Raw genomic sequence first — 17166 nt, 5'->3', positions numbered from 1 at the left:
TCCTTTAAGTTCATATATAACCATTAATGGATTTCCACAATTTTTTACTCATAATTCTCACATATTTCATAATCTCTAGTTACTAACTTTAATACTAGGAAGTAACGAAACTTAATTTGAACAACGCCTTCAAAAAACCCAAGGGATTTGAGGTCTTGAAGAACTCTTTGATTCTTGTATGGACACTTAGGTTCCATGAATTAGAAGGTGTTAAACGATATTAATCTCTTTTTTTCTTAACTTAAATCTTTTCGAAAACTCACCTTGGGTGGTGTAGGATGACCTTGGCTTAATATCTCATGGAAAGGAATAAACCCTAACTCTTTGGGGTGTTAAGAATGAAAAAAAATACATTTTTAGAACTTTTATACGCCGGAAAAATCCCTTGCCACAGTTGGAAACTCTAGCCATGGCTGGCCCTAGCCCCTCAAGCTTTCCTTCGAAGTCACATTCAGCAACTCGCATGGTTCAACCATGGCCAAAGTCATCCGCCACAATTTGAACTGTTGGCCATATTTGGCTCAAGCAAGGGTTAAGTTATTATTCAGCTACCCTTAAGTAAGAAAATCATAACTTATCGTAGGAGTATCGGAATAACAAACAATTTAAACTTCTGGAAACTAGATGTATTGGGAAAAATTACATTTATATAAGGATGACGTGTCGAGATACGTGGACTGGTCAAATAGTCAAATAATTACAATTAATCAAGAGGCACGAGCAGCAATAGAAACGAGCAAGGACAAAGGAAGAGGCACGGGTGGCCGTACCTGTTTAAGTCATTTATATCCAAGAATCAAAAGGAATGGATCTGACCATAGTAAAGAGCGCAGATACAGAATTTGACAGGCATTAAATACTGGATACGTTAAGGAATTTGTATTGATTATAATGATTATGTAACGTAGCATTCAATGTCTTTAATTATTCATAATAGACTCATTATGATTTGGGGAAAACACATATCTTAAATATACCTATAAAAGGGAGGTATCTGATCAATTGTAGGGACAAGGGATATCATCGGAATATACTTTGATTTACTTGTTTTTCTCTTGATTACATTCTAATTACTTCAAATTACTTTCCTTTGCATATTCTTTTGATTATCAGTAACCCGTGTTCTTCTAAATTCTAGCTTTGACTGAAATTCTATTTTTTGGTTAATAGAACGTGGAATGATGTTTATAACAGGTATAGCACGAAGTTGAGGATTGAGGAAGATACTGTTCCGCAATTCCAAAAAGATGAAAAGATAAGTTCAAGACGGGCGGAGACCGAAAAAAGGTCCGGTAAAAACATGTACGAGCCTTATATGGGACCTACGGGAAAAGACTCACGGTCAAAGCAGGATAGTCAAAGGTATGATCATAGATTAAGAAATAGAGAATTAGGTTCTTCATCAAAATTCAGGAACGGGCGAAACAATAGAGAGTCACGGGATAACGATAGAAATTTAAAAGCAAGATTCAGTGGTTATAACTTCAGTATCAGTACCTCTAAGCTCGTGGCTGTTTTGAGAAGCATGGGAGATAAGGTTCGGTGGCCAAAGGAAATGAGATCAAATCCAAACAGGCGCAACCCTGACCATTGGTGTGAGTTTCATAATGACCATGGGCACAAAACAACAGATTCCAGATTCTTACAAAGTGAAGTTGATCATTTATTAAAACAAGGATATCTTACTGAGTTGTTCAGTGAGAAAGGCAAGCAGGCTTACATGAAGAACAGGCAGGAGCCTCCAAAACCACCTTCTCCCAAAAAAACTGTTAACGTTATAAGTGGGGGTGAAGACGTCAATAGTATATCATATACTGCAGCTAACAAAACTTCCAAAGTAACAATTACCCAAGGGAAACGGGTGCGGCATGTTTTAGAGGAAGACAATATAACATTCAATTATGCAGATACAGATGGCGTATCAACCCCTCATAACGATGCACTGGTAATTTCTTTAATTGTACATGATACTAATGTGAAACGAGTTTTGATTGATCCAGGTAGCTACGTCAACATTATTTTGCTAAGAGTACTACATGAGATGCAAGCTGAAGATAGAGTAACACCAAAGGCGCATACTCTATCTGGATTTGATAATTCCAGTGTTGTCATGAAAGGGGAGGTAATACTTACCACATTTGTTGAAGGGGTCGTCAAAGATACAAAGTTCCAGGTAGTAGACATGGAGATGACTTACAACGTGGTTCTTAGAAGACCCTGGATCCACGAAATGGATGTTGTTCCTTCCACCTTGCATCAAGTTATTAAATTTCCATCGCCATGGTGAATCTGTCAAATTCAGGGAGATCAACATATTTCTAGGGCTATCAACTCCGTTACAAATACAAGCATGAGAAGTGAAGGTAAATAGCAATCACAAAAGGCAGTTGAGGACTTTGCAACACAAGCCTCGACTGAACAAGGGCAAACTGACGTAGACTCAAGGCCTGATACCATTCAAGAACTAGAAGAGAATGAAAATATCAAAACAACGGTAGAGCAATTAGAGCCTATTGTGTTATTTGCTCAATGGCTTGATAAAAAAGTCTATGTAGGAGCCAATCTTGACCAAGGGATGAAAGGTAAGTTAATTGAATTTTTGAAAACTAACATGGACTGCTTTGCTTGGTCCCACTCTGACACGACAGGAATACCACCAAAAGTGATGACTCATAAACTAAATGAAGATCCATCATACCCCCATGTGAAGCAAAAGAAAAGAAAGCAAGGGACTTTCAAGAATCAGGTGATTCAAGAAGAGGTCCGAAAATTGCTAAAAATTGGTCCCATTCGAGAGGTAAAGTATCCTAACTGGTTAGCTAACACTGTTGTGGTTCCGAAGAAGAATGGTAAGTGGCGGGTTTGTGTAGATTACATAGATCTTAACAAAGTCTGCCCTAAAAATTCTTTTCCACTACCGCATATAGATCAATTGATTGATGCAACTGCAGGTCACGAGCTGTTAAATTTTTTAGATGCATATTCGGGTTATAATCAGATTAAAATGGATTCAGGAGATGAAGAAAAAACTTCATTCATAACAGAAAGGGGGACTTACTGTTATAAGGTAATGCCCTCTGGCCTAAAGAATGCAGGTGCAACGTATCAGAGGTTAGTTACCAAAATGTTTTAAGAGCATTTAGGAAAGACCATGGAGTTATATATAGATGATATGCTTGTTAAAACACAGTACTCAAAAGATCACATATCACACTTATCTGACACATTTTCGATTTTGTGCAAATTTAATATGAAACTAAATCCCGAAAAATGTGCATTTGGCGTTGCTTCAGGTAAGTTTTTGGGTTTTCTTGTTTCTAACCGTGGTATTGAAGTGAATCCTACACAGATTAAAGCTATTGAGGATATTCCTGACATACTTTCAAATAAGAAAGAAGTTCAAAGATTAATAGGAAGAATTGCAGCCTTGGGAAGATTCATTTCTAGATCGTCAGAAAAGTGTTTCAAATTCTTTTCAGCCCTTAAGAAGCATGATCATTTTGAATGGAATGAGGAATGTCAACAGGCACTTAGGAATTTGAAAACGTACTTATCAAATCCACCATTGCTGGCAAAACCAAAGGCTGGGGAAAAACTACTCATCTACCTTGCAGTTTCGGAAGTGGCGGTAACCGCTGTTTTGGTCCGAGAAGAACAAGGTAAACAATCCCCTATCAATTACGTAAGTAAATCTTTGTTAGGTACGGAGGCGAGGTATCCTCAGTTAGAAAAACTTGCACTTGCGTTAATCATGACATCTAGAAAGTTAAGACCTTACTTTTAGTGTCATCCTATCGTTGTGGTAACTACCTACCCTTTACGTAACATATTACATAAGCATGAGTTATCAGGTAGGTTAGCTAAGTGGGCAATAGAGTTAAGTGAATACGAAATTGCATACCAACCTAGAACTGCTATAAAATCACAAGTATTAGCTGATTTCGTGGCTGATTTTAGCCAGGGAATGCAGTTAGAAGCAGAAAAAGAATTGCAGGTATTCAATGGAGCTAACCCAGGGACTTGGACTTTATTCACTGACGGCTCGTCTAACGTAAAAAGAGCAGGTTTAGGGGTCGTATTGGTACCATCTACGGGTGAAACCATTCATCAAGCTATCAAATGTTATTCTATAACTAACAATGAGGCAGAATATGAGGCTATGATTGCAGGTTTAGAACTGACACGGGAACTTGGCATAAATCAGATTATAATCAAGAGTGATTCACAACTCGTAGTCAATCAGATGCTGGGGACTTATACAGCCAAGAATCAAGGATGCAACAGTTCTTGGAAAAGGTACGGGAATTGATAAAACAATTTCAAAATTGAAAAGTTAGACAAATACCGAGGGACGAAAATCTTGAAGCAGACGCCCTAGCTAATCTCGCATCTGCAGCTGATGTGGCAAATGATGCAAATGCCTCAGTGATACATTTATTTCATTCAGTTCTTGATCCTGATGTGAGTGAGGTAAATTTTAATAACTTAACATGGGATTGGAGGAACGAAATTATTGCTTTTTTGCAGTATGGAACTGTCCCTGATGACAAGAAAAAGGCTTATGTGCTACGAAGAAAGGCTGCTCGGTACTATTTAAAACAAGGCAATCTATATCATAAAATGTTCGATGGTCCCTTGGCAAGATGCCTTGGTCCTTCGCAAAAAAGAGTATGTAATGAGAGAAATACATGAGGGACATTGCGGGAATCACACAGGTGGAAGATCACTGGTAAGAACCTTAATTATGGCAAGTTATTACTGGCCTAAAATGGAAGAAGCAGCGGAAAGTTTCGTTGCCAAATGTGATAAATGCCAAATGTACGGTAACAATATGCATAGACCTGCAGAACTATTACACCAGGTCATTGCGCCATGGCCATTTATGAAATGGGGAATGGATACCATGGGACCATTACCACAAGCAAAAGGACAGGTAAAGTTTTTGCTTGTTCTCACTGATTATTTTACTAAATGGGTGGAGGCAGGTGCATTCAAACAGGTGCGAGAAAAGGAAGTCCGAGATTTTATTTGGCGGAATATCATATGTCGATTCAGCGTACCAAAGGAGATCGTATGTGAAAATGGCCCTCAATTTATAGGAGCTCAGATCACGGAATTCCTTCAAAGTTTGCAAATTAAAAGAATAACGTCTACGCCTTATCATCTAGTGGGTAATGGGCAAGCAGAATCAACAAATAAAGTCATTATCAACAATTTGAAGAAATGATTAGAAGAGTCAAAAGGGAATTGGCCAGAAGTGCTACCTGGTGTTTTATGGGCATATCGTACAATGGCGAAAACTAGTACGAGAGAAACACCGTTTTCATTGGTTTATGGAACTGAAGCTTTGATTCCAGTCGAGATAGGAGAACCGAGTACCCGATTCACACAGGCGACAGAAGAATCTAATGACGAGGAGATGCGGGTCAACCTAGATTTACTCGAAGCAAGGAGAGAAGCTGCACTAATAAGAATGGCATCACAAAAGCAGGTCATAGAACGATACTACAATAGAAAAGCATGCCTCAGGTTCTTCAAAATTTGGGACTTCGTGCTTAAAAAGGTTTTCAATCTACAAAAGCAGCCAACACAGGAAAATTAAATCCAACATGGGAAGGAACCTACAGAGTTTGTGATGTTGCAGGAAAATGAGCATATGAACTAGAAACAATGGATGGCAAAGTACTACCTTCACATTGGAATGCTGTTCATTTGAAGAGATACTATTTCTAATGGAAACCCACGGTCAGGTATAACCATTTTATACTTCATTTTTGAATTTTTAAAATTTTATTAACGATTTTAGATGATAGGCAAAAAGCTATCCCGTACTAAATGATGAGTCACGACCTGTAAGGCACGCGGAGTAACCCAAAATTTCTGGCCTAGGGTTACAACTATTCTGATAGAAATAAATACGGGGTATGCAGTCTTCATCTATAATCTCCCCTCCGAGTCCCGTGTGTTTTTCCCTTTTCAGGAAAAGGACCAAATGAGAGGAACTATCAAGTGCTCGAGGCTTCATACTTCAACACTCAAATACTTGGGGGACTACATAACATACATAGACATGTATATAAAGAAGGCAAAGAAGATTGAGGGAAAATCAAGCCTAAAAGAGTCAAGTGCAGAGTAAAAGTTACGAGATGGAGCCACGAGCTGAGGCTAAAGAGAAACAAAAACCTCATTATAGTTAGGGTATTAGGGTAAAGGCCATATACTAAAACAGGTTATAAGGAAAAACCCCGTACCTATTACTCTTCTTTTGTAAAAATCTGTTACAAGAAAAACAGTTACGAGAAAGTTATAGATGTACTTCAAATACATGTAAAGAATTATAAGTTCCAATAACAACTTGTTAAAGTTATTTCAAAGAAACATGTGTGTTCCTATTTCTTTTATCGTATGTTAACACCATTATGAAGTTGAGACGTCTACTTCATTAAGTGTCGAAATATAAAAGGTCCCTCTTTTATAAAACTCATGTTCAAATTAATTAGTCATGAGGATAGTAGAAGCATTTTCGAAGAATGAAAATGCAAATTATTCTGTAAGTCCTTAAAAATTAAGGCAAGAATAAAGGAAACAGAAGTTTATAATAATAACACGAAGAACTTCTTAATATGTAAAAATCTAAGACTAAGGACAAACTTAGTCATAAAACTACGAGACTATCTATATAGATTGCCCCATAAAAGACTTGGGAACTTACGACTTCAAAATCAACCCTCAAATAAAGTTAAGGGTCTGATTACAGTTTTCCAAAACAAAAGCAAAGTCACTAGAATGTTCAAAACCGGTCAGTGAGAAGTTTGAGGAACCGAAGCAGGAGCATCAATAGCAGTGGGTTCAATTTGGGTAGCTACATCAACAGATGCGGTTTTAATTTGGCTTGTAGCAACAGATTCGATTGGGCTTGAAAGAATTGGGATACCCATATCAGCCTCAACATTCCCGGGAGCTTCAGCCACGGGAGAAGGGAAGTCCTGAGTTTGTTGAGCCTTTTCAATGGTTTCATTGATCTTAGCTAACTCCAACTCTAGGTTGAAGTTTTCTTGACCAGCTTCAAGTAGGGTATCACGACGAGAATTCAAAAATGGCCAACTTGTCTCGACAACAGATTTTTCTTCAAGGATCTCATAATCCTTTTCCCAAGCAGCGATGTCATTCTTTAGATCTACATTTTCAGCCAAGGTGGAGTTGTGGAAAACTTGAAGAGAGGCATGGGAGCATTCTAAAATACACACTTTATCAGCAGAGATTCTAAGATCCTCTTGTGCTTGAGTCAAGTTTTGCACGAGCTCCTAGCGTAAACTTCCTTTCGGTCCAAAAGAGCTTTTAACTCTCTGATTTCTTCACTAGTTTTAGATAGTTGCTCTGAGAAGGAGGACTCGAGACGTTCTTTGTCTTTTTCTGCTTGGCTTAAAGAAGCTTTTGCAACCGCCAATTCTGAAGTTAAAACCCGCACTCGCTGCTCTAAGGTACTCTTGTTCTCTTGTAAGTTTTCTATTCAATCTGTGCACTCTCAAATTGCTCTTTCCAATTGGTTGCTTTCGAATGAGAATCACGTGCTATCTTCTCCAAGGAGGCAATTCTTTTCATAATTTCTGTGCCAATAAGGTTGGCCTGAAAGGGGGAAAAAGAAGTAAGAATTCTCAAAGATAGTCGGATTATAAAGCAAAAAAAGGGAAGAGAAGGAAAGCACCTTCAAAGTAGTATGTACGATACATTCATTAAAGTCAGGGAACTATGACTCTCCAACTTGGCTTTTTCAATTGGGCCGATTAAAGGCTCCAACCATGCATCTGCCTGACCTGACTTTCTTAAAAGGTTGCTCTCGGCAGGAACTTCAATAGTTACCCACCTCATAGCGGCACTTCTACTTGAAGAGCCCGCTTCTGTATGATGAACGATAGGAGGGGGAATAGTAAAAGGAGGAGCCGGAGAAGAGGTGAAAGCAGTAGAAGAAGGAACGGAAATAGCTGGGGCAGGTAAGGAAGGAACCACAAGCACGGGAGTTGGAAAAGAAGATAAGGGTACTTCGTCTAAAAAAGTTCCTACATCTTCACGACCAAATCCGCTAATGAAAAGTTGGTCAATAAAATCACGAGTATCGTGGGGAGTGACGTCATCGTCAGGAATTACTATTGGAGTTTCAACAGGTTCGGTAAGAGAAACCGACACTTCAGCTTCGTCATCAGGTATGATGCGTCTTCTAACTCGAGGCCTTGTCACCGGGGAGCCCTCATCTCCCTCTTCTTCCGAGTCTTCCTCTTCTGCAACTTTCCTTTTTGCAGAAGAAGAACCCAAAACTATTTCCCGGGCTCTTTCTAGAGAGATACGGGTTCTTGAAGGAGTATAGGTTCCCGAGGAAACACGAGAAGCCGCAACTGCTTCAGCAGTAACTCCTCAAATAGCAAATCCTGACGAAAAAAAAAGATAGAAATTAGAGCAATAAAAGAGAATATAGACACGAAAGGCGCAAAATATAAATTCTTACCATGAGTCTTTACCTTCCAACCAAAACGGTTAGAAAGTGTTTTCCAAGACCTACCGTCCATCGGTGCGATCTTTAGCAATTTATCTACCCAACCACGGAAGTTGGGAACATCCCCCACAACTCCCATGGTAGCTAAAAAAACAACAAAGGCAAAATTAGAGAAGTTGGCAAACTTGAAGGAAAAAGGTACGAGAAGGTTAAAAGACTTACGTGGAAAATTCCACTTCTCAGGGAAGGGAACATTATCCTCACCCACTAAACTAACAGTGGGGGAAGCAACAAATCGGACATATCAGCTGCGGTCTTTGTCATCTTCGGGCTCACCAAAACCCTCTTACTCCTGGCTACTAGTGTAAAAACAACATTGCGAAAAAGCCTAGGTGAGTAAAGATGAATCAAGTGGGGAAAAGTAAAAGGAACTTCGGCTTTAGTGGCTAAATACCTTAAACAGGAAACAACCCTTCATACGATCAGACCAATTTGGCCCAAACAGACGTTGAAGAAACGGCAAAATTTGAGAATGACTGGGTCAATCGTTGGTCTGGACCCTAAAGTAAAAGGGTACGTGTAAACAAAAGAAAACACAGTTAAATAAGAAGTTATCCTCTGATTCGGATTACGGATAATAATGGGAAAATGGTTACTCCAATGACAGTCCTTACGATCCACAAGAGTCAAAACTTCAGTAATTTGAGTGGGGTAAGTATCGACACGATCTAAAGCGGCAGTCTGGTTTCTAAGAGATTCCCTATCGTGGTAAAAAGATAATTCTGTAGGGACTATCTCTTCTACTAAAGGTTCGCGTAATGGTTCAGAAGGTTCTTTACTCCTAGAAGAAGATTTGTGAGAAAGAGAACCTCTAGTTCTAGAAGAGGGACCAGAACTAGAAGAAGGCATAGACGAACCACCTCGAGTAGATCCTAAGCTACAAAGCGTACCTCCCCTTCTATGCCTAACAGGGCCATTGGGGAAAGAATCAACAATGGAGACTTCTCGAGGGTGAGGGTTTGGTGAAGACATAGCGAAGAGGAATGATGTAAAGAAGAAGTAAACAGAGAATGGGGAAATTAAGTGTTCAGTAAAACTTTATGAGGTAAAAGACAAGGGAAGAAGTTATACTTATATTGATAATCGACCGTCAAAGGTGAAAATGCAGTGAAGGAAGGATCACAATTATGATAACTGTTACTTCGTAAATAGTGGAACTGTAAAAACCTTGAAAGAGGTTGCAAAAACTACAGAACCAATGAAAAATTGATACGTGTACGGAGTATTGAATGGAAGTGACAATTGAAGCGTCAATTTTGTCATAACATTAATGGTGACAAAAATTCTCGTTTTAATGAAATTCACTTCCCAAATATTCAATTGATGAATAAATGAAAAGTGGGGGGACTATCTGTATTGGGAAAAATTACATTTATATAAGGATGACATGTCGAGACACGTGGACTGGTCAAATAGTCAAAGAATTACAATTAATCAAGAGGCACGAGCAGCAATAGAAACGAGCAAGGACAAAGGAAGAGGTACGGGTGGTCGTACCTGTTTAAGTCATTTATATCCAAGAATAAAAAGGTGGCAGATACATAATTTGACAGGCATTAAATACTAGATACGTTAAGGAATTTTTATTGATTATAATGATTATATAACGTAGCATTCAATGTCTTTAATTATTCACAATAGCCTCATTATGATTTGGGGAAAACACATATCTTTAAGATACCTATAAAAAGGAGGTATCTGATCAATTGTAGGGACAAGGGATATCATCGGAATATACTTTGATTTACTTGTTTTTTCTCTTGATTACATTCTAATTACTTCAAATTACTTTCCTTTGCATATTGTTTTGATTATCAGTAACCCATGTTCTTCTAAATTCTAGCTTTGAGTGAAATTCTATTTTTTGGTTAACTCGGAGAAGTTTCATTTGAGCTAAATGTTTATAAGTTGAAAGATATGATTGTTTGAAATTGGGTCTTATGCAACTAAAATCCTCCTCTTTTCTTAAATATCTTAAATTAGTTCCCTACCACCTCTCTCCCTTTCTAAATATTCATAATACCTTTCAAGAATGAGATTTATGTATTATACACATTGAAAACATTGCAAACACCTATATGTCCAATTGTACACCTAAACAAGGACGAAATAAATAGCAAAAAGTTTTTTGAGTCGAGTGGAGCAGGGTGGATTACTCCATTAAACACAAGTAAGCAAGTATACAGACAAGTGCAGCAGGTGCAAGCACAGAATTCCTTTTAGGCTCTCAACAGAACTGGACCACCTGATCAAGTGGACAAGTGGACAACAATACATCAATGAGGGAGGCTCAAAAATACCTCTCTCAGGTAATGGATAACATCTTATGCTGGAATATTAGGGACCTTAATGGCCCTAATAAGTAGAGGGAAGCTACAATCCTCTGCAATAGTGAAAATATAGGTCTGCTTGGGCTGGTTGAAAATAAGGTTAAGGCTAGTGGAATTAGTAAGGCAGTGGACAAAATGTTTAGGGGTGAAATTGTATAACCAATTTAGATCATCATTATAATGTTAGAATTATGTTGGTAGGGAGGTCGGATTACTTTCCTGTTGCACAAATGAGCGGCAATGACAGGTTGTGACTTGTCATGTAATGCATTACACCTTAAAGACTCTCTTTATACTTACTGTGGTGTAACACCAGAGATGGAAGGAAAGAGCTATGGCTTTACCTGGAGTCTATCAGTCAGGGATGTAAATTGCCTTGGCTACTCATGGGGGACTTTAACTCTATATTGAGTATGGAAGATAGGACAGGAGGGAGTCCAGAGGTGAGAGATTTTCAGCAATTTGTAAATACATGTGGACTGATAGAACTTCCCTCTAAGGGAAGAAGATATACTTGGAGTGACAAGTAGGGAGGTAGTAGAGTGTACTCAAAAATAAATTGTATGTTTGTGAATGCAGATTGGTTGAACACCATGCCAGATTTTGTAGCTATGTTCAAGACAGAAGGTATTAGTGATCATTGCCCTGTAAAGATTGAGCAAATCAAGAATGGAAAGACCTCAAAGAAACCTTTTAAGTACTGTAATGTGTGGTCAAGTCATCTAGAGTTCCAGACAAGAGTGTCACAGGTGTGGTAAAACACCTATGGAAGGGTGTATTATGTTTCAAGTAGTTAGAAAACTGAAAATGCTAAAACAAAGCCTGAAAGAGCTGAACAAAAAGTACTTTAAAGATATTGAAGTAGAGACAGCAAAAGATGGAGAAGAGCTGCTCTTGGCAAAATTGGCATTGCAAGACAATCCCTTGGACCAGAGATTGCAAAAACGGGAAAGGGAAAGACATCTCAAGTTCAGGAGATCATCATACATGGCAGAAATATATTTGCAACAAAAGAGCAAGGCAAGCTGGATTAAATTAGGAGATCATAATACAAAGTATTTTTATGTCGTCATTAAACGTAGGAAACTTCAACAATCAATAATTCAATCGAAGGACAAAGAAGGTAGATTACAGACAGAACTTGAAAGTATAGCCAACGTATTTGTAGAATTTTACCAAGATCTATTAGAGAGGAAGGTGAGAAAAGAACTAAGGCATTCAATAATTTTCTACAGAATGGAAACATCATGTCAGTGAATCAACAACTAGAACTGGTGAAGGAATATACTAGGAAGGAGGTGAAGAAGGCAATGTTTAGAATTGATATCAACAAGACCAAGGGCCTGATAGTTATGGGAGTGATTTCTCAAAAAACATGGAGCATAGTAGGGGAAGATGTAACAAAGGCAGTGTTGCAGTTCCTGAGAGATGGCAGACTACTAAAGCAACTTAATGCAACCATGATAACCCTGATTCCTAAAGTCCATGATCCTCAGTTGGCCAGTTAGTTCAGGCTTATCTCCTGCTGTAATGTGATTTATAAGTGCATTTCCAAAATACTATGCACTAGATTGAAGAAAGTGTTGACACACCTAGTAACTGATATACAAGCTGCATTTGTGCAGGGGAGATCCTTAATACACAATGCTCTAATTTGTCATGATCTACTTAGACACTATAAAAGAAAAATAACTGCTATATGCCTCATGAAGATTGATTTAAAAAAAGCTTATAACATGATTAGCTGAGATTTCATAGAAGAAGATCTACTTGGGTATGGCTTCCCATATTCTTTTGTTCAGTTAGTTATGACATGCATAACCTCGACTAAGTTTTCTGTAAAGATGAATAATGAAGGACATGGTTACTTTGAGGGAAGGAGAGGATTGAGGCAAGAGGATCAAATTTCCCCTTTACTTTTGTTCTAGTAATTGAACACTTGTCCAAAACCATGAAGAGAATGAGTGACCTCCCTGATTTCAAATTTTATCCAATGTGCAGGACACTCAAGCTCACTCATCTGTTATTTGCAGATGATCTTATGATCTTCTGCAAATGGGATATAAGATCTATTCAAAGAATCATGGAAGCACTGAATCATTTCAGTTGTATCACTAGATTGGTTGCAAATTCAGACGAGTCAAACATATTCTTGGCAGGGCTTACAAGTGAAATGCAGGAGGAGATCATTGCAATGACAGGATTTGTACCAAGAACATTCCCTATAAAGTACTTGGGATTGCCTTTGTCTTCAAAGAAGTGGAGCAAGATGGAACGACAGCAGTTGCTAGACAAAATTACAAAAAAGGACCACCAATGCTTACTCAAGGCATCTGTCCTATGCACGAAGGTTACAAATTATAAATGTTGTCTTGTTTTCAATCTATAACTTCTGGGGAGCAGTTTTTATTTTCCCACAAAGTAGCTCAAAGCAGTTGACAAGAGATGTAAGGACTACCTATGGGGCATATAAGAGGAGTACAAGAACATAACATTGGTATCTTGGGAGAAGGTGTGTAAGCCAAAAAAGTATGGAGGTTTGCACATAAAAGAATGCAGCAGTTGGAACACAACCTCAGTGAGAAAGCTACTCTAGCAGCTAAATGAGAAAAAGGATTCACTTTGGATGAGGTAGGTGCATGGCATATACATAAAGCAGAATGATACCATTTGGAACCATAGCCCTTAAGTGGACAACAACTGGTATTGGAGGAAGCTAAATGCACTTAAGGCCATCATGGCACAGTGGTACCAGAGTGGTAAATACACTATCACACCTATTGGCCAGTACTCAGTAACTCAGAGTTATAATGCATTGTTGACTAGACTTGTTAGATGTAAAGTTGCTGATCTAGTATGGACCAAAGTAATGCAGCCAAAATACAGGTTCATATTGTGGTTGGCCAATTAAAACAAATTGCTCACAAAGCAGAAATTGCAGCACCTACACATAACATTGACAGACAATACATGCAACTTATGTGGAAATGGAGCAGTGGAAACAATGCAACATCTGTTTGTGGATTGTGAGTGGATAAGGGAGTTGATAAATGAGCTAAGTCAATGGACAGGTATTCAACTGATGGCTAGGGGAGTCACACAAAGCCTACATTGGTTGAAAAGTAGAAAATGGAAGCAGACGATAAAAGAAGTAGTGGTAGCCATATGGGGGAAGTGATCTACCACACATGGCAGGCACGAAATTGAAAGATATTCAGGAATGTGAATACAGACCTTGCAATAGCACAGCTAAAAAACGAACTCAAATACAAACTAGAGGATATACAAGTATGTAGGAAAGCACAATAATGTAGGCAATTACTGCTCAGGTTATGTAATCAGAGAACAAATAGCTAGAGGTTAGTGTTTGTAGTTGGCAGATTTTTTCTTTCTCAGATATATTTGGAGGCCTTAACTGCAGTATTGAGTGTACTGTAGTTATAGGTGCTCATGAGATGTACTAATTTGGTATGTTAATGAAAATATTTCATATTTATTACAAAAAAAAAATCGTGGCGTTACAAACTGATATGAGAAAGAAGCCTAGAAGAAATGCAGTAGGTAGAGAAAAGGTTGTTGCGAAAATATGCTCACCAGAAGCCTTAGTACATCCATTTTCTTATAGGAGTGTTAACGCACGACTTTATGTTTCTGCTTGCTCTGCAGTACGAGCCATAAAGAACCGCGCTCTTTTAATGTGATAGGAAGAAAGGGGACTCGCCTCTTTTTCCAATTCTTATTTACTACTACATCTTTTTTTGGGTGTATAGCTCAGTTGGTAGAGCATTGTGCTTTTAACATAATAGTCGGAGTTTCAACTCCTTCTATATCTAAAACTACCTTACATTCTACTATGAATAAGGATGCATATATAGTGGCCTTCAAATATGACTCTTTGGCCTTTATAAGGTGGTGCGACGCTGAAAGCTATAGTGAATTCCGAACTTGCCCATGCTCATTCAAACCAGCCTTAAAAAGCGATCAGACGCCCTTTCTTTCAATCAAAGCTGGTGAAGCCGCCATATATATATATATATATATATATATATATATATATATGTGTGTGTGTGTGTGTGTGTGTGCGCGCGCGCGCGTGCTCCAGCAAGTAATATGAAAGTTCAAGCCAAGAAAGTAGTAAGGAAAATGATATATACTATTTAAAATTTATTTCCTAAACAGTAGATATAGTTATCTTGAAGGATTTCCGCACTAAATCTAAATCTACAATAAATTAAGTTTTCAAGTTCAAAAATTGATTGGCAATTTATTTTTCGTTGCAGTTGGACTACTGAATTCAAACTAAATCATTGATAACCGATGAATAAATTAAACTATTGAATAAAACATAAGTTTCTGCACTATCATTTTGTAAAGGTTGTGCAAAAGACCTCTTAGTGATACGAAAGGCCATTTATTGTATAGAGTAACTCTTTGATGAGACTACAAAGGGTTGGTCAACTAGTTAATAAACACTTTTCATCTCCAATTTTGAAGTTGCGAGTTCGAATTATCAAGAGAGCAAAGTGAAAGGCTCATAGAAAAAGGTAAAAAGAACAAATCTTCGATAATATTCCTAGTTAATACTGAATTTTTTTTTATAATTATGATCAAAGAGGTAAAAGGACATTAAATATTGTATGAATCGTAGCCTTTTCCTTGTTAAGGGTAAAATGAAGCACCAACATCGACTTGTTACTTTTAGGAGAAAAAGATAAAAATGGTCCCTTATGTTTGGGGTATATTTTAAATATTCTCCTAAATATATTTCTGAACAATTTTGATCCTCTAAGTCAGTTAAAAGTTAACGTATTTGATCTCTGTTCATTATTTAATAAAATTTGGGCTGTTAAATTTAATGAAAACAGTATAAAAAAAATTAAAATTTTTAAGATTAATAATGACAAAGAAACAATCAGAATCAAACTGGGCGGCTACCCTCCGACGCATACATTTAATATAAGCATTGTATAAATATTCTTTAACGTAAACATGTCGATAAACAGCGAAAATTAGAAGAAGAAAAAAATGAGTTCAATTTTGGACTTCTTCATCTGCCTTTTTTTTTTAAAAAAAAAAATTGATATATTTGTAATATTTTATGAAGTGAATGATATCTGCACTTTCATGATATGGGTACGTCATAACTTTTTGGTCTCTCATAGAAAGTCGCTTAAACTGCATGTCTAATTAATTACAATTTCCACCGAGGATACTGATCCGAATTTCTTAATATGCTTGGTATATTCTCTGCACACATATAATATGATACTCAAACTTAATAAAAATTAGTTTTGAAATGTCTCTTGCTATGTCTCTTTCCTCACCTTGTTCAGATTTTAATTATTAATTTGATAGGAATCTTTTATCGAACAAACTATAATGGAAGAAATTATTAGATGAATTGTGTTAACATATTACTAAAAACCAGCTAATTCGGGTATTTCATTATCTGCATTATTACTTCAGTTTTTTCTCAAGAATGGTCCTTTCGTAATTGTTGATTTTGTTAGTTCAAAACCTCATATAAATTTTATTAGCAGCAAATTAATTACAACAGTTTGGATTTTACGAACTGTAAAAGAATTTTGGTGCTTCGTGCATAGAACATTGTTTGCTTGCTTGGAAAGTGAAGAAGATGAGCTAAAACTCCACTGAATTAAACCATTGAATATCTCGTTTAAGCCTGAGTTTAAAATTTTGAGTTTTCGAAATTAAAATTTATTTCAAATGGTAGTTACTACAATATATTGCATACATTTTAAGCAGTTTGAATCACAATTTTGGGACAATTTGATGGAGTTTTGAAGTAGTTTGAATTAAAATTTGATCTAAATTCGAAATACAAGGTAAACATGAAAGAAGATGAGATATGTATTCCCCGTATATCACTAGTCTATGCTATTTATTTATTCATTTTGTGTCACATGTATACCTCTGTGTGAGATACATGTGTCGCAAAAAAAAAAAAAAATTTAACTCGATTTTAATTACAAAATTTGACTTCAAATCAGTGCAAATCATATTAAATCTTTCTTAAATTTTGTATATTGTCATGTCTATATATTTTCAACTAATTCCATATTTATTGAGAATTTTTTTTTTTTGCTAGATTTATTAAACATTATATGATTAGTACTAACTTTTAGTGATCTTAAAATGGTTGAACGCTTAAATAGCCAAGTGGCACAACTTTTTATTTCTTAGATTGTTCCTAGGTCCCCCGACTTTATTATATGTACTCTCATCTCATGTTATGTGTACGTCATAACTTTTTGGTCTTTCGAAAAA

The 17166-nt window shown here is 37.0% G+C and overlaps 1 protein-coding gene across 1 annotated transcript; it reads left to right on the top strand.

Annotated features, from left to right (window-relative positions):
* The first annotated feature begins 12722 nt into the window (after nt 1-12722).
* Nucleotides 12723-13267, top strand: LOC142165795 (uncharacterized). The gene is made up of 2 exons (XM_075224169.1): nt 12723-12769; nt 12880-13267. Exons 1-2 carry the CDS (start codon nt 12723-12725, stop codon nt 13265-13267), a joined length of 435 nt encoding a protein of 144 aa, XP_075080270.1.
* The last annotated feature ends 3899 nt before the right edge of the window (nt 13268-17166 follow it).

The sequence above is a fragment of the Nicotiana tabacum genome, chromosome 11 (genome assembly GCF_000715075.1).
Source record: "Nicotiana tabacum cultivar K326 chromosome 11, ASM71507v2, whole genome shotgun sequence".
NCBI classification, from domain to species: Eukaryota; Viridiplantae; Streptophyta; class Magnoliopsida; order Solanales; family Solanaceae; genus Nicotiana; species Nicotiana tabacum.
Note: the sequence above shows the minus strand (reverse complement) of the source record. Positions and strands in the feature narration are given on the sequence as shown.

Bases quoted from the DNA above. Each gene is read 5' to 3' on its own strand.
- LOC142165795 (XM_075224169.1), top strand. From the start codon at position 12,723: ATGAATAATGAAGGACATGGTTACTTTGAGGGAAGGAGAGGATTGAG. The intron at 12,770-12,879 runs GCAAGAGGATCA...TCCAATGTGCAG, and splicing joins GAGGGAAGGAGAGGATTGAG to GACACTCAAGCTCACTCATC.